General features: G+C 53.5%; 2 protein-coding genes across 3 annotated transcripts in view; both read right to left on the bottom strand.

Moving 5' to 3' along the window:
* Positions 1-20,772, bottom strand: part of CACNA1S (calcium voltage-gated channel subunit alpha1 S) — a 49,554-nt gene extending 28,782 nt beyond the window's left edge. Inside the window, exons 1-7 of one of the 2 annotated variants that reach the window (XM_051771707.1) lie at positions 20,530-20,772; positions 9,831-9,936; positions 3,442-3,581; positions 2,846-2,979; positions 2,130-2,282; positions 1,716-1,921; positions 1,029-1,132 (exon numbers count right to left, since the gene is read on the bottom strand). In XM_051771707.1, the coding sequence (XP_051627667.1) occupies positions 1,029-1,132; positions 1,716-1,921; positions 2,130-2,282; positions 2,846-2,979; positions 3,442-3,581; positions 9,831-9,936; positions 20,530-20,690 (1,004 nt within the window). In that variant the 5' untranslated portion in view covers positions 20,691-20,772. Of the gene's footprint in view, positions 1-1,028; positions 1,133-1,715; positions 1,922-2,129; positions 2,283-2,845; positions 2,980-3,441; positions 3,582-9,830; positions 9,937-13,560; positions 13,859-20,529 lie in introns of those variants that run through there. The other variant, XM_051771705.1, reaches the window with a different exon arrangement.
* Positions 16,735-19,114, bottom strand: LOC127462801 (lysozyme C-like). Its single transcript, XM_051771718.1, has 4 exons — positions 18,904-19,114; positions 18,401-18,559; positions 18,083-18,161; positions 16,735-17,729 (listed from the first exon to the last, which is right to left on the bottom strand). The coding sequence occupies exons 1-4, from the start codon at positions 19,058-19,060 to the stop codon at positions 17,669-17,671; spliced, it is 456 nt and encodes a 151-aa protein (XP_051627678.1). The 5' UTR covers positions 19,061-19,114; the 3' UTR covers positions 16,735-17,668.
* Positions 20,773-21,729: the final 957 nt, after the last annotated feature.

Raw genomic sequence — 21,729 nt, 5'->3', positions numbered from 1 at the left:
TGCAAAAATATTTCAGAACCTTTGCTGTGCCTACAGCTTACTCCAGGATCAGATGACTACAGTCCAGCTTGTCCTGCTGTTACAGCTAACTCCACACAAGAGTCAGGTTCCTGTGGTCTACCTTGTGCTTTTAAACTTGTTTTATTTATATTAATATCCAATTTGTTTTAATCTTGCAGTTGTATGGTGCTTGCCATAGAAGAGGCCTAACCAATCCGAGTAATTAGGGTATAATTGACCCTGTGAACTAATAGAGAAGATGAGTGTGATCCACTTGCATATGCAGGACTGAAACATATAAAACAAACCCTAACCCTACACAGACCTGAGGAGAAAAGCCCCCCTTACTCCCAAGGGCAACACACACTTCCCAGAAACAAAATTTGGATGGTGGCAGCCACACAGCAATGCATGACTATCACATCTCAGGTATTTAACTGTACTACTGGGGGAATTAGCACTCACTGAGTTTGGCCTAGAAGTGCTACAATCATCATAACAGACTGATGACAGCTCGTTGCTGTATTTGGAAGACTGCTGAAGCATTAATTAGACTAACAATCATTCTCTTGGATCCCTGACACTCATGTTAAAGATGTCCTCCTCAGGCTGGCCATAAGCACACAAATCATGTGTGCTCACAGCAGGATGGCAGCTGGGGGTACCAGTGAGGAGTGTCCAGCCCCACAGCCATGGGGTGATGACTGCTCCCCACTCAGCTTCGTTTGCTGTGTGTGCTGGCAGAACACAACACGATCCCCAAATCATGTGCTCCAAGGCTGGGCTTCCTGACAGCTGCTTGTGCCACAGGGAAAAGATTTCTGTGCTGGGAGTTGAGCTGAAACCTCAGGCACTCATGGACACTAACAAAAAAGTAACTCATGGATCAGCTTCTCTAAACATGCAAAAATAAAAAAGGGAGAGGAATGAGGGAAGGAAAGGATCAGAATTTTCCCAGGCTTTTCCTTGTATAGTTCAAACCAGCTAAAACTCCTTTGCTGGAAGAGAAAGGATAGGGTGACACTTACCCACTGAGCACCCCCAGCACCAGGTTGAGCACGAAGAAGGAGCCAAGCAAGATAAGGCTGACAAAGTAAATCCAGGGCCATTCATTCCCCATGGCATCATTTACCTGGCAAGGAAAGATGCAGGTGAAGCATTCTGAGGACACTTCCTGCTGTGTCCCCTTAGGGCCACTCAATAGCCTCTATGGTCTTTGCTCCCCCAAAGGAGTGCTTGGGATGGGTGGCACACAAACCTGGCTCTGAGCCCTGGATGCTTAGAACTCTGTATCTGGTTTTAGCAGAGGTAAAGCCAGACCCAAGCATTTGGGGAGCAGATTTAAACATCAGCCCCAAGCCCAAGCCTCAGCACGACAGTCTCCCAAGGACTGTGAAATATGGGGCTTTGCTGGAGGGGCAACCACCAGTCTTTGCTGTGCCTGACCCACACCCCTTCACAAAGGTGGGACCTGGAGCACTCTCCTGTCCACTTGAACAGCAAGGACAGCTTAGGCAGTGCCTGCAGGGATGCAGAGACATGCCTGGCATGTTCTGGGATGTGCATCACAGCAAGAAGGTTGGTGGGGCAGGTTGTCTTTCACTGGCAGGGAGTCTGAGCCCTGCCATGGGGTCCAGGAGGGCACTCCCTGCCCTGAGGCAAGAACAGCACCAGCTCTGCCAAGCTGAGCACCGAGCCCAAGCACTGGAGCCTACCCAGTAGAGGACTTCAGTCCACCCCTCCATGGTGATGCACTGGTAGACAGTGAGCATGGCAAAGCCGAAGTTGTCGAAGTGTGTGATGCCGTTGTTGGGCCCGGGCCAGCCGCCGCGGCACTCGGTGCCGTTGATGGAGCAGTGCCGCCCGTGGCCGGAGCTGGTGCACGGGGCAGGCTTCTCTGATCCCACCGTGGCAATCACATCTGAGGGGCAAAACCACGGTGTGAGCAGCGGGTCAGGCCAAACAGAGCAGCCTCTACCCACCCCACACCCCGCCTCCAGCAGAAGCCTGCCAAAAGGGGCCCATTGCAGCAGCCCCTCACAGCCAGTTGGGTGCTGTATCAAACATCCCACAGTCCCACCAGCCACACAGAGGCATCTCTGCCACATTTTCCCCCGACACAGCTCCACCTGTCCCGAGGTAGTAGCAGGTCTTGTGCATCCTGCCCTTGAAGAGCTCCTGCCCGACGATGGCATAGATGATGATCATGAAGAGGACCAGCAAGGCGATGTGGAGCAGGGGCACCATGGCCTTGATGATGGAGTTCAGGACGACCTGAAGGCCTGCAACAGCAGAAGGGAGAGGTCAACCACTTCCTAAACAGCTTTGTGTGCACCTTGTATCCCTGTCAGCCTCACTGACAAGCAGCCTTTGAAATGCCCCGTGCCAAGGGAAGAGCGGCACTGGTGGGGCGGGACTGACATCTCTGAAGAAAGAAATCCTTTCTCTACCCACCATGCAAGCACGTGGAAGGGCTCAGCAGAGCCAGGTAGTGCTGGAGGCTGCTTCATGCCCCTCCATTTGTTCTGCTGCACTCATCCAGGCTGTACTCACGTGAGTTACAGAAGGAGATCCCTGCCCTGAGAAACTAGAGCCCCTTTCACACCATCCATCCAAAGGTGCTGACGCTGAGCCATGGAGGCAGCTAAATGTGTGCCAACCTGCAGATCCCCAGGGCTGACAACTGCCAGCCGCAGGGACGAGCAAGAACCTGTGGCTCCTCTACACCTGCTTCGTGGGTGGGCTTGATCCAGCAACAACAAGCCCATCCCTTGGCTCCCCCACCCTGGCCAGGGGTTCCATCCACCCTCCAGCCCTTCCTGAGGGCAGGGCACCCGGCACCCACTGGGCACTCCAGACACCAGGCGCAGGGGTCTCAGCACACGGAACGCTCGCAGAGCCTTCACGTCAAAGCCGCCTTTGCCCCCCGAAGTCACTCCCTCCTTCGCATTGACCTTCTCCAGGGTCATGGTGACGAGCCTGAAAGAGCCAGGGCACGGGGAAGGAAGGAGGAGAAGCAGAAGAAAGGACAGGGAAAAAGAGAAGGGCATGAGAATAGACACCAAGAAATCTGAGCTGGAGGATTTAGAGTCCCAGATGCGCTCAGCCTCAGCCAGGGAGCAAGTCCAAGTCCAGCTCCCAGGCACAGATCCACTGCTGAGAGCTGGGGCCCTCCCACCCCCTGTGTGCAAACCCTGGAGGATCCCATGCTAGCCCCATTCTCCAGGGCAAGGAGATCTAAGAGGCATGAAGGAGTCAGACAGGAAGAAACAGGAGTTAGCGAGGATTTCAGCGGATGTCAGGGCAGGAAAAGGGGAGAAGGCCATGAACTGAGTCGAGGAGTTGCCCCCTGCAGCCATTAGAAAAAATGATGTCCCTGATGGGCTGTGAAACGGGCCTGACACAAGCTGAACAAGCAGTAGCCTCCCATCTTTCCCTTACCCTAGAGTTATGATGGAAAAGTCAAGCACATTCCAGCCGTTTCGGAGATAGGCGTCCGTGTGGAACAGAAAGCCATAGGCGATTATCTTGAGCATCGCCTCAACGGCAAAGAAGATCAGGAAGGCGTATTCGATCTTCTCCTGGGGATTGCAAAGGCAGGCAGGAGAGGGTGCTCCATTAGAGCAGACTGTCACCTCCCCTGGTGTCCCCACCGTGCACGGCCTGACTCCAGATCAGCCCCTGCTGCCAACCCGTCTGTGATCCCCCATGAACACCAGGCAGCACCGTGGCTGCCCTGGGCAGGAGGGGTGGCATGCTGTGTCACCACATGCCACTTCCTGGCCTGCAGCACCATCCCCTCACCCCTTCAGTGGCCCCCTGCCAGGACCCTGCCCTGCAGCTGTGGGTACCCGTTCTTACAAACTGCTCCAGCACAGCCACTGCTTCCCAACCCCGCACCCAAAGGTGCCTGACCAGGGCACTGCCCCTCTCTGGCTCTCCTCCCTGCTGCTCACCCTCCCACTCCACCACAACCTTCCTCCTGCAGGCAGCACTGACACCTTCTCCTCATCCTCTCCAGCTGAGGGCTTGCTGGCTCTGTCCTGGAGACCCCACACAGTCCCCATGGGACATGCCAGGCTTCCCTTGTGCCTGGAGTCTTAGGGAAGCTCCCAGGGAATTGAGGCCAGACATTTGCCTGGCAAAGTGAGCTGCTAGAAATGGGCCTGGGGTCTCACTGGGCAGAGGTGCTGCACCCCCTTCCAGGCAGGACCTGGCACCCCCACTGCAGGGGCTCAGCATGGCCCTGCAGACACAGAGCCAGGACAGCTCATGTGTCCTTGGAGTGCAGCCAAGAGCTGCCTGTGCCCATCTGGTTCTGCCTGTCACTGCCATCACTACCCTTGCTGCCAGTGGCCCTTCCACACTGGGATTAAAAGCCCTCAGAAGCAGCCAGTTGCATAAAGCTATTTATATTTCTGATGTTCCATGGTCTCTCTCAGCCTACACCCTCTGGAGGGCAAGGAGCATCCCTGCTTGGGCTCTCCAGGGAATTGCCTCCAGAAAGGCAGAAACATGTCTCTGAGACCAAACGAGGACTGGGTCTCCCCTGGGGAATGCTGCAGGGCTGCAAACACACCTTCCCAGGGTCCCCATGCCCTGCCAAACGGAAAAACTTCTCCTTTTAAGAAGCTGGAGTCAGGGCTCAGACAGAAGCATTACTTGCTCAATTAACATACTCAAAAGCAGTGGCTGTGCCAAGTGTCCCCATATGACTGTTACCCACACAAGCACCAGTTCCTTTTGGATCTGAGGGCAGCCATGGGAAGAGCAAAGACCTTGGCACTGCCTCTGTCTTTAAGGTTTTCACTAGGGCAACTCAACACTGCTCACCTCCCACCTTTATCAATGACAGATGCCACCTAGGCTGTTCCCCAAAGCCTGCCCTTGCAATCCCATGCAAATACAACTGTCATGAGGATCATTTCAGGTACAGAGAGGCTGCAGAGCCATTCCAGCAGCCACTGCTGTGGTGGGATGCCTCCTCAGCTGCAAACAGAGGAGGAGAAACGGGGAAGCTCACTGCAAGCTCACTGCTCACTGCAAGCTACAGCTGCTGAGGCTGCTGAGTGCCAGGATCCAGCACTGCAAAAGCCAATCTCATGCTCTGATTTTCCAACAGGACAGACTCAGGCTCCAGGGTCTCTGACTATCAGGGTCTTCCTCTGAAAACCCCTTGCCCAGAATCAGAAGGTGACTTGCTATTCCTTGGAGGGTCTCTTTGAGAGAACAGTGCTTTGGCCAGCTCCAAGGGTGTTTGCCCACCAGGTCCAGCCAGCAAGGTTCAAACCTGGGCCAGGGAAGGGCCAGCAGGCAGCTCCCTGCCCCTGGTCATGCTCCCCCAGCCTGAGAGGAGGCATAATGGTTTATTCTCTCATGGCACCAGCTCAGTGCTGTGCTCTGCAGACACAGCCACATCCATGCAGCTGGATTATCCTGATCTGTCCTGCTGGGGTAGCCCCTCTAGTACAAGGAAAACTCTTGACATGGCCAGTAGGAAGGTTCTATACAGCAAGGGAGGGATCCCCATCACTTGTTCTACAGTTGTGGGCCCAGTTCCCCCAGCTTATCTGGCTGTAAAGTGGGCATTGGTGTCACCAGAGCAAGAGGAGCCAGGCCCCTGGCCAGGACACTCCACTGGCATCTTTGTCAGTGGGCTGAGGTGGGACAGGTCATGGCAAACACTCTCTGGATTCTCCAAGTGTTATGTGTAGCTGCAGACCTCAGAGAATCACAGAATCACAGACTAGTTTGGATTGGAAGGGACCTTTACAGGTCACTTAGTCCAACCCCCTGCCACAGGCAGGGACACCTTCCATTAGTCCAGGTTGCTCAGGGCCCTGTCCAACGTGGCCTTGAACACTTCCAGGGATGGAGCAGCCACAGTTTTCCTGGGCAACCTGTGCCAGGGGCTCACTATCCTCAGTGTATAAAATTTTTTTCTTATAGATAATCTAAATCTACCCTCCTTCAGTTTAAAACCATCACCCCCTGTCCTATTGCAACAGACTCTGCTAAACAAAGTTTGTCCCCATCTTTCTTATAAGCCCCCTCCAAGCACTGGAAGGCTGCAATATGTCTTCTCCTCAGAGCCTTCTCCTCTCCAGGCTGAACACCCTCAGCTCTCCCAGCCTGTCTCCACAGCAGAGGGGCTCCAGCCCTTGGAGCATCCTTGTGGCCTTCTCTGGACCCACTCCAACAGGTCATTGTCCTTCCCACGCTGGGAACTCCAGAGCTGGAGGTAGCACTGCAAATGCCAGGGTGACCACAGAAGTGGCAAAGCCACAAGCTGGGCAGGGTGCCAGCCCTTGCCAGTGGCCCCATCCCAGAATGAGGAGGAGGACAGAGGCAGGGGCAGCTCATACAGATGCATCTGCACCCCTCCAGGTGCCAGGTACCCGAGCAGCAGCAGTTCCTGTGGTCCCACACATCGAGTCAGTGCATGCAGAGGTACAGGCAGTGGCCTGTTCTCACAGCTGTTAGAGGACTCCAGGAGTTCAGGGGTGACCCCAGGCTCTAGGAAAGCCACATGCACTCAGGACTCTCCTGCAGCAAGTGTCCCGTGCCAGCGTCCGGGCACAGACCCCAACAGCTCTTCAAAGCCAGCACTGGAGCAGCAATCTCTGCTCAAGGACTGTGGGGCTGCCCAAACATTGCTGTTTTCAGTGCTCATGAGACAGTTCTGGAGTGACACACATTCCACAGGGCTCACAGGCAGTCACAGCCCTCCAGAGGGGGGTGGGACTCCTGACCCTGCATCAGATGCCCATATTCCCATGGGCCTGATTCCCTGAACTGTGCCTGAGACTGTGTTCAGGTTTTAAAACACAGAAATTCCTTAATCCCAGGGCTGAGAACAACCCAAAATGGTGAGATTTTCAGCATACTCCTTGACATCAAACATCCATTCTCCCTAAACATAAAGCCATTATCTGTGATACCAGCAGAGTGCCTAGGCAGAGGCCATTACCTGTGTTATTTAAATTGTCTTCTTGACAGCCTGAGCTCCAGCTCTGTCCCCCACTCACTGGGCCCCACATCCTACCTTATAAAGCCCATGGGACTCAGCACAGCTGCTGTGGGTGCTCTGAAACGGTGGCCTCCCCCTGAGCAGACACCCTTGGGTCATGCTAGTGGGGAAAAACTTCAAACTGAAAAGAGAGTTGGCTTTAAATTGACAGAGAGTAGGTTTAAATTAAATATTAGGAAGAAATTCTTCCCTGTGAGGGTGGGGAGGCCCTGGCACAGGTTGCCCAGAGAAGCTGTGGCTGCCCCATCCCTGGATGTGTCCAAGGCAGGTTGGACGGGGCTTGGAGCAACCTGGGATAGTGGAAGGTGTCCCTGCCCATGGCAGGGGTGGAATGAGATGGGCTTTAAGGTCCCTTCCAACCAAAACCATTCTATAATTTTATGATTCTACGAAAACCAGGTATTTCAGTGTGTCAAACACCACCCAGGGGGGACCAACTGCCCTGGGAGACAAACTCTGCTCTAAATCTGCCTTTATTTCTCCATTGTCCATAAACAGAGGAAGGGCAACCAGCTCACATGTAGACATCTGTATTTTCTTGGGTGAATCCCCCTGAATAACCCACCTTGCTAAACACACTGTGAACCTGCTTGCTCCTGGAGCAAGGCTGCCAGTGAAAAACAGAGATTTGAAACTCACTGATAATTCTGGAAACTCAAGTAAAAGTGCAAATAAATGGTGTGAATTATTGAATAAGTTAAAAATTCAAAATAATTTCATCAAGGTCGAAGAAAATATTTTGATTCCATTAGAAAGAGACAAAATTAGGTGAAAAGAGCATTACCAAAAAAAATAATCTTCTGGATCAGGAGAAATCTAACCTAAAAAGAATAATAATGAAATATGTTGAAATTAAACAACTGTATTTCTTCCAGGATAAAGCAAAATGGATTCTTAGAAGATTTATGGATTATTAAATATCATTTTTTCACCCCCCAAAGTGAATTCTGATTAACCAAGCTTTCATGAGACTAATTCCACACCTAGTGTAAACTCTGTTTGCAAATCTTCCCTTGCTGGCCGTGGAAAGACAGAGCTCTCCACATTTTCCAACCCTGCAGGAAGGAAGTGGCAGCAGAGGTCTCCCAGGAATCCCCTTTTTCTGAAGACTCTGCTTGCTGGAGCCCCTCAGCTTTAGAGCCCCAGTCCTGCTCTACACAAACATCATGTCCTCACTACCCTGACTCAGTTTTCCCTCACACATTTTGCCTCCTCAATGATTTCAGGGTCTTTATATAAACTCGACCCTCTCCAGAGAGGGCTGGGCCACGGAGACAATTAAAAAAGGGTCAGGGAGAGATTAAATGCATCACAGCACCTCTCTGCTGCAGGAAAAATGCCTCAACAAGCCTTTGTTCACTCCCTGCAGGCCCATGCCAAGCACAGCCCCAGGTGATGGGGCTCAGCTCTCAGCTGGGTTTGCTCGTACAAAGCCACCAGAACTTGGTGACAAAGGGGCACACACAAGTAGGGATGAAAGAGGAGCAGCCTGGGGCTGCCAGGCTCCTGATACCAAGGGCTGTTGGCATGGCAACTGGCTGAAAAATCCCCCAACAGGGTATAGCATGAGTAATTTAATACACAGTAAGTAGAAATAGAAGGAATTTCATTTACACACGGCAGTGCTCAGTCCTTTCCCACCTGTCTCACGCTCATGGAAAAGGCTGTTGGTCCTTGGGCAGCATCAGCCCCTGTCTGGGAGCCCTGTGAGGCCAATGCCACTCCATCCCCCTGTCATGCCACAGTGCCACCCACTGCTGGGCTTCCCCCAGCTCTGCCCTCACACGTGCCTGCTCTGAGCCACATTCCAAACTCTCTCCCCATCCCCACTGTCCTCATCTGCTTCCCGTGGTCACCCTGCCCCAGCTTTGCTTTGCCTCTTTAACCTCTCACCTGAGGTAACTGCTCCTTCCAAACCATGTTATGCCCCCTTGGCCAGGGAAGAAACCAAAACCAGTGTCCCTCAGTCCACAGGGATTAGGGAAGATGATCAGACAGGCCAGGAGGATGAAAGAACACCCCAGGAATTAACCCTCCACGGGGATTTACCCTGAGGAGTCCCAAAACCAGCAGGAGAGAACATTTCATTAAAAAGGTGCATTTAGATGTTTTGATTCAGTCACCAAACTCAGTCTCTCAATGGAAATCAATGTGGATTGAATCACAGTGGGGATCTGAAGAGTGGAAAGGGCTGGCAAATCAAAAATAGAGCAAACTATTGATTCGTACCACATCAAAACAACATATTCAAGGCAAACTGGAGTGACTGAGGAAAAAAAAAGAATAATGATTGCAAAGGAGTGACCTTTCTGCTTAACAGAAATGGGTTTTTTCCCTCATAAAGTAACAAAACTAAAATACACTTTTGAAAGGAAAGGTCAGAAAAATTTATTCCATTAATGCTGAAACAAACCATCTGAGCCTTTCTGGAACAGGGTGTTTCCCTTTCAAAGTGTCACGATGAAAAACAGAGGGAATTTTTTTTTCTTTCACTGGCATCAATTCTTCCCTCCTGTGCACTTCACTCACCGACCTACTGCCTTTGATCTCAACCCAGAGGCGGTTTCAGCCCCTCTGAAAACCCATTTTGCAGTCACTTCTCCCCCCCCCACTGCCTCCCTCTGACTCTGCAGCAGCTCTGGTTGGACCAGCACTGTCTGACTGCAGCCCCAGGTACCCTCACCACAGGTATTGCCCACCTTGCACCCACGTCACAGCAAGAGACCAGCCCTGCAGAGCCTGCAAAGCCCTCCAAAGGAGCCCTCAGCTGCCCAGGACAGGGGAAAGGGCTGTCCCTTACCAGGCTGGAGTTGGCGACGTTGGTGTCATCTTCAGGCATGGGCAGGTAAATGGCCAGGGCAACACAGTTGGCAAAGATGGTGAGGAGGATGATGATCTCGAAGGGTCTGAGAGGAAGTGTTAAGGAGTGGAGACAGGAAAGAAACAGCAGGTGCACCCCTGCCCTGCCTGGGTGTGTGTGGGGAACCGACCTACCCCTGGGGCAGAGCAGAGAGAGAGCACTCAGAGCTCACCCTCACCCTTGGGTGCTGCAGGGCTGGGACAGCACAGAGGGGCAGCTTTGGGCAGAGCACAGAGAGGGCACTCAGAGCTCACCCTCACCCTTGGGTGCTGCAGGGCTGGGACAGCACAGAGGGGCAGCTTTGGCACGGGAAACACGGGGAGGGAGCACAAACCAAAAGGCTGCACTGGAGGAATAACAAAGGGATGGGAGAGCTGGCAGCTTGCCCCTCCTCATCCTTCAGTAAATCATCCTGAAGGGTCAGGACCCTTTTGCATAATGTAGGCCCTGAACCAAAGCATCCCCCTCTGGAGCGTGCTGGCCCTGGCTCCCCCTGCACTCAGCATCCATGAGGGAGACACTGCTGAGCAGCACCTGCTGCTCAGGTCTCAGGTGGGCTGTGTGTCCCTGACTGGTAGGTATCTAGGGGCAGGGTCTCCTCCAGAACATCCCCAGGTGTCCCTACAGCCTCACTGCACCAGTGCAGGCAGTGCTCCTGTGGCTGTCCCCGGGAGTGCCAGGGGCTGGGAGTGAACAGTGCTCAGCCTGAAGACTGTGCCACTCCCTTCAAGGTGGAACTGTGCTGTTTGGGCCCCATGACATCTCAGAACAAGTGGGGTGACTTGCTATTTCCCTGTGAGGACTCTGGGACTTGGTTGCTCCCAGGTTCCTGCTGCTGTCACTGCTCTACTTGGGCCACTGAAACCTCATGGTCAAGCTCCAGCTACCACCTTCCCGAAGGCCCCAAAGAGTTCAAACTCTGGCTTCAGAACCTTATTTGCAGCCAGACTCTCACCTCAGGGACCCCCACTCTCTGTTCCCCCCAGGATCCTTCCCTGAGGCCTGCCTTGGGCTGTGGTGGCCACACCACTGTCCAATCCAGCATCACAGGGCAGGGGGCACCTGGGGGAGCATTCTATCCACACCAGCCTGCTGAGCTGGCTGAGTGCTGTCAGGCTTTTTTCCTTTTCTGAACCTTTCTATCCATCAACCTGGTGACACTTCAAAAACTGAAGTCAGATGGAAAAGCTGTTCCCCTTTGTATTCCAGGCACTGGGGCAGAGCCCAGGGGTTGGAAGGTTCCCTGCATGCTCGGACAGGGTGAGATGAGCTCTCCTTGAAGGGTGACCTCGATTGTAACTGGAGCTGGAATCCACTTGCTGCTTATGACTCTGTGAGTCTGGCGCTGTTATTAGGTAGAAATGCAGAGGGACAGATTTAACAAAAAAAAAGAGGCATGTAGTGTCACCAGGCACAGTGTCTCTGCCTCCTGCCACTGAGCCAGAGCCTCAGCATCCTCCTCATCTACTTGTCCTGCAATCTCGTTTCTTCCTCTCCAACAGTCTCCTACCACAAAGCATTCAAGGGTCCCATATCTCCCTTGCAGAGGGAATTAGGCCTTAGTGTCTTGCAGCTCTGTGGTCCCCCAGGGTCCCCAGACTCCTCACCCATCTGCCTTGAAGTCCTCCTGTTTGCAAAATGACCTGGAATTCCAGGGTGACATCACATGTCCCAATAACTGTCGAGTTGCTGGACCAGCTGTTGTGCACACAATACCCATTAAGTTGCAGAACACACAGATTTTCTTGTTCTAACAAACATGTTTTTTGAGATGTGAGCAAATTTCAGCATAAAACCCACTCTGCTTCAAGCCAGTCTGGCTTTCACCTGCCCTAGGCTGAGTGGAGCGACACTCCCTGCCCTCCAACTGCCCGAAAAAGACCCTGTCCCACTGCTGTGGCTCAGCTTTGTGCTCTGACAGCAGCAATGGGTGAAGCCAGGGGCCAGGTATCCCCAGAGAAGATGGTCACAGCTAATCTCCCCTTGGCAGCCTGCCTGGCCCCGCAGACCGTAACAACCCCCAGGAACTGGAACGACCCTGTCGTGCCTCGCACACCCTGATCCCTGAGCGAGGGCAGCCAGGTGATCAGGGTATAAATACAGCCAAGGCCCTGGAGAAACCTGATTCCCTGGACCATTTGTCCTGCACAGGTCAGAACCACCTGCACGAACCACCTTTCTGGTGGGGCACCCACCTCTCCCCTTCCAGAGCACTGATGTGGGAAGGACCCCCACTGTGCTATGCACTGGCTCTGGCATGTGCTGGCCCAGGGGGAGGAATGTGTTGGACCATGCTGGAAGATGTAAGTCCTATTTCCAGCTCTTCCCCTGCCACTTGGGAGGATGGAGAAGTTTCTTCCCTACTCAGTGCCTATTTAAGACACAGGCACAGTTCCCTTCCATGGGCTTGTAGAACAGCCCAGTTCTTTTTCTAGAGAAACAGAAAATGAGAATTCTCCAATTTTGGCTCTGCTCACACTCCTTTGAAGGACAGAGAGTCCCTCTGCAGTAAAGGAACAAGGGCTCAAACTCCAGTACCAGCAGAGCTGTGAGCATGCCCCCATACCTGCCAGCCACTCCCTGGGCATGGTTTTGGTGTCCCCATGGCACTGTGTGCACAGCAACACAGCCAGCCTAAGATGACCAAGCCACCTCCAAGAGGAGTAAAGCCTGGCCAGGGCTGGGATCATCCCACCAAGGCCAGGAACATACAGATAAGTTTCAGCAACTGAAATGAGGAAATCATGGTGGAAGAACTTAATTCCATTTCCCAGAGTCCATCATTTTACCTGAGCCCGAATGTTTTGCTGAAATCAAAGTTAAGTGTTTCATTTTCCATTCTCTTCCCTTATATAAAATATAGGTGAACAAAGCAATAGTTCCTGGATGCATGGCAGAAATATGGCATTTTGGTGTTTCTGAGCTGCAATGCCCCAGTGAAAAGATCAAAGAGCAACACCCAAACCCCATCCCTCCATTAAGTCAAAGACACACAGAGGGACCCTCCCTCTGAGCAGTATCACCCACAAAAGCCTTCACCCTGTGACAGGAGTGCCAGGGAGGGATGGGAAGGGGAGCTGAGAGGACAATGGTGTCAGCAAGGATATGGGGGATACTGGCCAGGCCCCCCTCAGTGCAGAGCACAGCTGTGGGATCAGGCAAGAGGTGACACACACAAAGAGCCATCCCAAGCAACCCACCAGGGTCTCGTTACCCACCCTAAACCTCTCTCCCCAGGTGACCTGTTGTCTCCAGCTCCACCCTCAGCTCCCCCAGCCTGACCTCATCCCCACCCCAGGATGGGCACTGTGCCCCCTCCTCACACACCAAACGCCCTCCCCTCTCAGCCAGCTGTCCCATTTCTCCCCAGCACACAGCATGTTCTCTCCCTTCTCCCCAGGCTGTCCCTGCCTGTCCCTGCACCACCCCACCCAAGGTCCCCATGGCCTGACCCGCTCCTCAGCCCCAGCTCTCCCCACCAACCTACTCAGGCCCCAGTTTGCACAGCCAACACATCCTACCAGGGCTCCCTGAGTGCCTCACTGCCTTTTACAGACCTGATGAGACACCCAGCACAGGCTTGAAGCAGGTTGACAGCTCTCCTGACCCCCAGCACCCTGCTCACAGGCACACACACACGTGCTCCCAGGTGCCTGCAGCCAGAGGATACTTCCACTCCACGATGCTGATGCAGGCCTTCCGCAGCGGGTTCTCCAGGGTCAGGCAGAACAGAGCCCTGGGGGGCCGAGGGGCTACTGGTGGCACCGGCTTCTTGGACTTCTCCTTCTGTTGCCTCTTCTTCACGTCATCCTGGGGAGAAGCAGGCTCCATGGTGTTGCTCCCCCCGCCGTTTCTCCCCCTCCTGCCCCACGGCCCAGCCCCTCTTCCTCAGGTCCCAGCCAGCTGGAGCTCCGCTGGGTCCCCGTCTCCTCCGGGGCAGGCGGTGGGGACTGGGGGCTGGAGCCTGCACTCGCATGTCCAAACACACAAAGCACGAGGTTAAATTTAGATCCCGGCCTGGCTCTGGGTGCTGTCCCAGCTCCTGAGGCAGCAGAAGGGCCCCTGCAGCTGTTGCCTCTTTACCCAACACATGGGGAGCTGGGCGAGTGCTTCGCGTGCCGCTGCCTGGGCTGGGGGTGGGACGGGCGCTGGGCACATGGGCTCCGAGGGAGAAGCGCCTGTGTCCCAGGTCAGCTCTCTCCCCAGTTCCCCTGGCTTTCCTGACCTGCACTGGGAAGCAATGTGCATTTACTGAATCACACTATTGGGGGTGAGATGGAGAACCCAGCTCTGGCCAGTTCCCAAAGATAGTTTGCCCCCCCAATCCGATCAGCCCCCTCTCTGCAGGATTTCACCTTCGCTTGGTGCATGCTGCTCACCCAAGCCCAGACCATGTGATCACTGGCCTTTGGGGCTGGGTCCATTGCACTGACTGAAGACCTCAGTCTCAGAGCTCTACGAAATCGTGGTAAGTCCAAAAAGTGCTCTGGCTTGTTTTTCTGGAGGCACAGAGGAAACCCTTGGCTGACACCGGTCACTCAAACAACCCCTTGCTCAGCCTGACAGAGGTAAGTCCTGCATACAGGATATGGAGGATGCCAGGGGATGCAGGAACCCCACAAGTCTAGGTTGGATTGTGTCTTGGCAAGTCAAGCTGGGTTTGGGAAAGACCAACTGGATGAATGGTATGAATAGGTATGGTAACTCCTGAGCTAGGGCAAGGAGAGAGGCAAGTTACCTTTCACAGCAGGGGACTGAGGCAGGAGGAAGTGTTGTTCCTGGGGGTTCTCCTAGTGTTTCCTAGACTGTCAGCAAAATAACTGCAGCAATCTAATTACTTACCTTAATGTCCCACAGTAAATGGTCCTACAGATGTTACAGCTGGTGGGACTGACCGGCTGTGCCCCACTCGACCCCGTGCACCCCAGGGTGCTGCTCCGCCCATGGCACTGCACTGCCTCACTCACAGCTTCCTCTCCTTTGCTTTGTTCCCCATTTCCTTTGCTCCCCATTCCACTGAGGAGGGAAACGACTTCCCAGGTGTGCAGCCTGCTGTGCCGAGGGCCAGGAGGGAGTGACCAGGGAAGGAGCTGATCCCTGCCCACGGCAGGGAGGTTGCACGGGACAGCAACTCCTGCAGCTGCTCCAGCCTGTTTTGATGCACTTTGGAGGAGGGTGCCCTCGGCTACAAAGGTGTTCATAGAATCGCGGAATGGTTTGGGTTGGAAGGAACCTTTAAGATCATCTTGTCCCAACCCCCCTGCCATGGGCAGGGGCACCTTCCACTAAGGTTAAATTAGCAATATGCCCCCTCCTACACCACTCTTGCATTTTGTGCGAAGTCAAACCATTTCTGCTGCGGGGTCCAGCCCCGTGCCCTTGTGAGGCAGGTCCACGTGTGTTCGCACTTCTCCCTTAGCCCTCGTTCCCCCTCTAAACCCCAAGCGAAAGCCAGGAGCCGCATTCCCGCTGCTGCCTGTGCAGAAGAGCCTTTCCCGCAGGGCCGCGGGGCCCATCTAGCGGGGATCTCCAGGAGGAACATCTGCCCTGGGAAGCCGAGGAGGAGGGCGGGCGAGCGGGGCTGCGCAGTGGGGCGCGGGCAGGGCTGGGGGGGGACCCCCGAGGTCCCCCCGACCCTCCCGTGTGCAGCCTCCCCCCTGTGCTAGCACGGGGCTGTGCTGGCACCCACCGACCCGGCTCGGCCCCAGCACACCCGCTGCAGCGCTGCGAGCCCTTCCTACCCACCTCCTGCCTCGGGAAACCTCTCCAGAGCCATCCTCCTCTTCCTCGCATCCTTCCCCCGCCCGCTCCATCACCGCACGAGCACGGCCTTGGGAAGGGTCCCAAAGGCAGGGGCTGACTCCCCTCGGGGTCATCTCCTGCCGCTGAGCAGAGCCGAGCAGAGCCGAGCAGAGCCCCGCCAAAAACTGCATTCGCCACTCCTCGTCCCGCTCCGCCCCTGCTCCTGCCCCTCTCCCTGCCCCTCTCTTGTCCCTCTCCCGGCCCCGCCCCTGCCCCTCTCCCTACACCACTCCTGCCCCTCTCCCCGCCCCGCTCTTGTCCCTCTCCCCGCCCCGCTCCTGCCCCTCTCCCCGCCCCGCTCCTGCCCCTCTCTCCACGCCCGCTTCTGCCCCTCTCCCTACACCGCTCCTGCCCCTCTCCCCGCCCCTCTCCTGCCCCTCTCCCTACACCGCTCCTGCCCCTCTCCCCGCCCCGCTGGGGTAACTGTACAGTCAAGGCTTATGAGGAGCCGCTGAGAAGAAGAGGGCACAGGGGAGGGGAGGATGCACCACCCCAGCTGGGCACCCGTGCTCGGCCCCGCTCCTGCTCGGACCGGGGGTCACAGGGCTGCAGGAGGATCCATCAGTCGGCAGCAGGGACATGTTTTCATTTGCCAAGAGTTTACTTCCACAACCCCTGATCTTCTCTTGTTGAGTATGGCCCGTGGAGATGCACACGTGGTCTTCATATTTGGGTAGACAGAAAGCACCCCTTTACCAGGGTTGAACCCACAAACCAAAACCCCTTATAAGAAGGTTTGCTCAAACCCTGCAGTAGATGGAAATACCTGCACTGAAGACAGTGACAAGGTAAGGCTGTGACTCAAAGGGGTTTTTTGAGTTTTCTCACAAATGTCATGGACAGTATGTAAAATAGCTCTGCCCTGAATTATTTGATGAAGGAATGAAGTCCTTGGGTCGTGGAAGGGGAAAGAGCCACTGCCTGCCCTGTACTTGGGAAGAGGGTCTTCTGGCAAGGCTACTTTGAGCATTTTTTTTTAAGATTCAGCAATCTAAACAAACATGGCTTTCATAGTCGGTTTATACATTCACACAGACAAGAGTTTAAGCAACCCTTTATTGCATAAACATCAAAGCAGTCACTGCCTCCCAAAGCAGAAAGCACAAGAAGAAACAAATATGGTTTCAGTGACATCACCTTCCATTTGTGCACTGCTCCTGGACCCAGCCTTCTTCTGGGAAAAGGACTCATGAACTAAATGGCGAAACATTTCCCTTTCCCAATAGGTTTTCCAACCCATAGTTTCCTCACAGGGATGCTGCCTGCATTCTAGGCTGTGCTTGGTCAACTTCCTCAAAGGATGACAAGAAAAGCCACATTGAGCTGGGCCAGATGCCCACACGTTTCAGTGTCCTGTCCCTCACACCAGCCAAGAGCAGATGCTCAGGCAAATTTAAGGAACAAGGTTTGTGTTTCATCATAGTTTCTGTTCTCTCTCTGTCAGTGAATTGTACTCCCCACCATAGTCAGCGACTGTCATAATCATAAGGCAACACAATTCTGCAGGTCTGATACAGCATTCATCAATTTTTGTATTTTCTCACTTCAGACACTCCAATAAGGATGGGCAAAAAATTGAAGGAAGGGAGGGAGGACTGGAGGAAGGGAGAGATGAAGGAGAATAAAGAGAATAGAGAAAGACACAAAAAGAGAGAGAAACACTAAATGTTGCAAAGCCCTGTTAGTTAAGGCAACAGAATCTTGAGATGGGATTATGCAAGTAAATGGTTGAAATTCCACCTGTAGTGCCCTGCTGCTAAGCCTTGTTTGTATTAAGCCACCAGCTCTAAGTTCTCTATTTGCATTGCAGCAGTACAAAGGCTTCCCAGGGTCAGTCAGCATAGCCAGCACCCTCTCTACCTTAATAATATGCTTTTAAGTCCCCACACCCATCCATTTCTGTAGCCTCTGTTCCAAACACTCTCACTCTTCACTTCTGGTGATGCTGAGAAAACAATCGATGCCTGTGGAGTGATTTAGCAACCCTTGACAAAGGAACTCAGGTTTTTGCCCTGGCAGTGGTTTTTCCAGCCGTACCTGGAGAACAAATACATTATGCAGTTTGAGGATTGAATTGGTTATAAAACCAGACTTGGTTAGTCTTTGAGAGTCTTGGGTGAAGAAAGGTGGGCATGAAAGACTCTAAGGGATCTGGGGGAAGAGAACAAAAAGGGAGATCTCTGGGAGAGGAGGGAAATTTAGGGAGCTAGAGCAGGTGCTGAAGGTGAGGACTCCTCACTACTTTCAGCTCTAGGAGAAGGACTGTGCTAACCTTTACCAAATACAGCTTCTCACCCATTGCTCCCTCTCCCCTCCCCCCCAGTTAGTAGCAGGATTTTTTTTATCTCCTTTACCCACTCTTCTCCAGTGTCCACTGCAAATATCCTTACCAGGGAGTGAGGCCACGAGCCTCTTGAGCAATCTTCTTGGCACACCGAATATCATCCTCAATATTGTCATCTTGCAGTTCTGTAGAGAAAAGAGAAAAAGTCAGCGTGGAGGAAAGAGGGCCAGAGGAAGAGCAGGGACAGATTGGCAGAAGGAAAGGTGTTCATCAGGAAGGGAAGGTGGGACACTGAAAAGATGGATGAATAGAAGGACACATGGATAGAAATGCCCAGAGCGGCTGCTGGGCAGGAATCACGGACAGAGCAGGTGCTTTCAAGGAGTGGACAAAGAAAGGCTCTTTGTTCTGTCCCACCACTTACTTGAGCAACTGATCTGGCAGGCATTCTTGGCTCCAGCTGTCCTGCCATCGTTGCACCAGTACTTGCTGTTGATCTGGAAGATGCCGTAGTCCCTGCTCAGCCCGTTGTTGTTGTACGCCTTGGTGTTGTAGCTGCTCTCGTATTTTATCAGGCACATCCCTGCAGGAGGAGGAGACATCCCACAGGAGAACATCAAGGTATGCCCAGGGTAAATAAAAGGAAAGAGATGGAAGGATTAAGGATGACTGAGGTGCTGAAGAAGTAATTAAACTGGTGATATTGTAAGCTTGAGAATTGGATGGGTAAATGCTTGGAGGGATGAAGCTCTGGATGGGTATTTGTTGTGTAAACTAAACAAGGGAGCAAGGAAGGGGATGAGGAAGAGAGATGATGAAGTCAAAGGAATGGAGGGACAGAATAGTGCTGCTGGAACATCACAAAGAAGTTGAGAGGGAGAAGGGTGGTAGAGGCAGAGAGGTCCAATGGCAGCTCATTATACTCACAATCAGCAACAGTTTTGCCCACAAAGCCCTCAAATCCATTCCTACGTAGGATCTTCACCATCTCACATCGGGGGATGGTTTTTCCCTGGGTGCCTGGCAGAGCCAGAGCAAGGAAGGCAAGAAGGAAGCCGAGGAACAGCATTGACTTTCTCACCATGCAGTCCACAGCAAGATGTGCCAAAGCAACTTGAGCTGTCTGTCTGCCAAGGGCTGCCTTTTATTCCTTCCTCCAGGAGGAGGATCAGCTGGCTAGGCAAGCACAACTGGGAAGTCTGGGCGGTCTTTACAGTAAAAAGCCAATAAGGAAGTGGGCCAAACTCCAAAAAGTTCCTGGAAGGTGCCAGTAACTCTTTCACTGGTTCTACAAGGCTGAGGCATTCCACAGACAATCCAGCAGTCCTCAGTTTGATATTATTCCAAGTATCATGGATCAGAGGTTGTGGTTGCCTTGTGTGGGTGTCATGGCTTAACCCCAGTACTCTGCTGAGTTACTCAATCTCTCCCACCTGGTAGGATAGGGGAGAGAATCGCAAGTTTAAAAGTGAGAAAACTGGTGGGTTGAGACACAGACAGATTAATGGGGAAAACAAAAGCCATGCATGCAAGCAAAGCAAAATAAATATTTAACACACTTCTTCCCATCAGCAGGAAGATGTTCAGCCACCTCCAGGAAAGCAGGGCTCCACCACGTACCAACAGTGGCTTGGGAAGACAAACACCACCTCTCCACATGTCCCATTCCTTCCTCCTTCTTCCCTCAGCTTTATACACTGAGCATGATGCCATATGGGCTGGGCCAGTGGGGGTCAGCTGTCCCAGCTGTGTCCCCCCTTGTCATGGTTTAGGAATGGTATTCCCCAGTTTAGTACTCCCACTAAAAAGACCATGAGCTGCTCCCCTCTCTGCCTCCATGGGAGGCACAAAAGGCAAAGATCACGGGTTGAGACAAGAACAATTTACTGGAAACAGCAATGAGATAAGAAGATGAACAGTAACAGCAACAATATTAATAACAAAAATGTGCAAAAGAGAGAGCGATTCACATGCAGAAATGCTCATTGTGGACCATGAACAATGAACAAAGGTGGACAAACTGCAACACTTTTCTGATGAATGTGTACATCCTGTCTAATAAATACATTTATGTGTTGAGCCAGGGTGCTCATTAGGCAGGAGCTCTCTCTCCTGCATCAGGCACCATAATAAAGTAATACCTGCCTAAGGCTACACTGATCTTAAGGAGTTTCATTCCCAAATTTTGGTGACACAGGGAGCTTTAGGAAACCAGCAAAAGGGTGAAGCAAGTGCAGATGCAGGTGGTGGTGGGGGGCTGTGTGCAGTGATGAAGCAACAACAACCAGAAATCTGAAGGTAATCAAGAGAGACATCAGAGCCTTGGAGAAACTGATTGAGGGAGTTTCTTATACAAGATATTTTGTTGGAATTGATGTGTCATCTTAGTGGACAGTCAGGTTGCTCAGCCACAATCTGGCCGTGGTCAATCCATGGTGACTGTTTCAGGTCCCCTTCTTGCCCTTCAAGCAGGTTGACAGCTCTCCTGACCCCCAGCACCCTGCTCACAGGTACACACACACATGCTCCCAGGTGCCTGCAGCCAGAGGATACTTCCACTCCACGATGCTGATGCAGGCCTTCCGCAGCGGGTTCTCCAGGGTCAGGCAGAACAGAGCCCTGGGGGGCCGAGGGGCTACTGGTGGCACCGGCTTCTTGGACTTCTCCTTCTGTTGCCTCTTCTTCACGTCATCCTGGGGAGAAGCAGGCTCCATGGTGTTGTTCCCCCCGCTGTTTCTCCCCCTCCTGCCCCACGGCCCAGCCCCTCTTCCTCAGGTCCCAGCCAGCTGGAGCTCCGCTGGGTCCCCGTCTTGCCCTTACAAGCTTTCTGTCCTGGGAAACAGGGCTGCTGTCCCCACTTTGGCCAGCCCCACCCGCCATTGCCGGACACCCGATCCAAACCGGTTACAAATGAGGATTCCTCGAAGGGTAATGGTGCCAGCCAGGAAAGCCCTGGCTGCCCACGGAGTGCCCAGGCTGTGCCACACACTGCACCTGAAAGCCAAAGCTCACAAGCTTTCTGTCCTGGGAAACAGGGTTGCTGTCCCCCCTTTGGTCAGCCCAGCCCACATTGCCGGCCACCCGATCCAAACCGGTTACAAATGAAGACTCATCAAAGGGAAAAGGTGCCAGTACAGAAAGCCCTGGCTGCCCACGGAGTGCCCAGGCTGCGGCACACACTGCACCTGAAAGCCAAACTTAACAAGCTTTCTGTCCTGGGAAACAGGGCTGCTGTCCCCCCTTTGGTAAGCCCCGCCCGAATTGCCGGCTCGCCCCCCCCAAACCCGATTCAAATGAGGATTCCTCGAAGGGAAAGGGTGCCAGCACAGAAAGCCCTGGCTGCCCACGGAGTGCCCAGCCTGCACCACACACTGCACCTGAAAGCCAAACCTGTCAAGCTTTCTGTCCTAGGAAACAGGGTTGCTGTCCCCACTTTGGTCAGCCCCGCCCGAATTGCCGGCTCGCCCTCCCCAAACCCGATACCAATGAGGATTCCCGGAAGGGAAAAGGTGCCAGCACAGAAAGCCCTGGTTGCCCACGGAGTGCCCAGGCTGCGCCACACACTGCACCTGAAAGCCAAAGCTCACAAGCTTTCTGTCCTGGGAAACAGGGCTGCTGTCCCCCCTTTGGTCAGCCCCACCCGCACTGCCGGCCACCCGATTCAAACCCGTTACAAATGAAGATTCCTCGAAGGGAAAAGGTGCCAGCACAGAAAGCCCTGGCTGCCCACGGAGTGCCCAGCCTGCGCCACAC

The sequence above is a fragment of the Manacus candei genome, unplaced genomic scaffold (genome assembly GCF_025592945.1).
Source record: "Manacus candei isolate 608988 ecotype Guabito, Panama unplaced genomic scaffold, ASM2559294v1 h1tg000139l, whole genome shotgun sequence".
Lineage (NCBI taxonomy): Eukaryota > Metazoa > Chordata > Aves > Passeriformes > Pipridae > Manacus > Manacus candei.
This window is presented reverse-complemented; position numbering and strand designations above follow the sequence as displayed.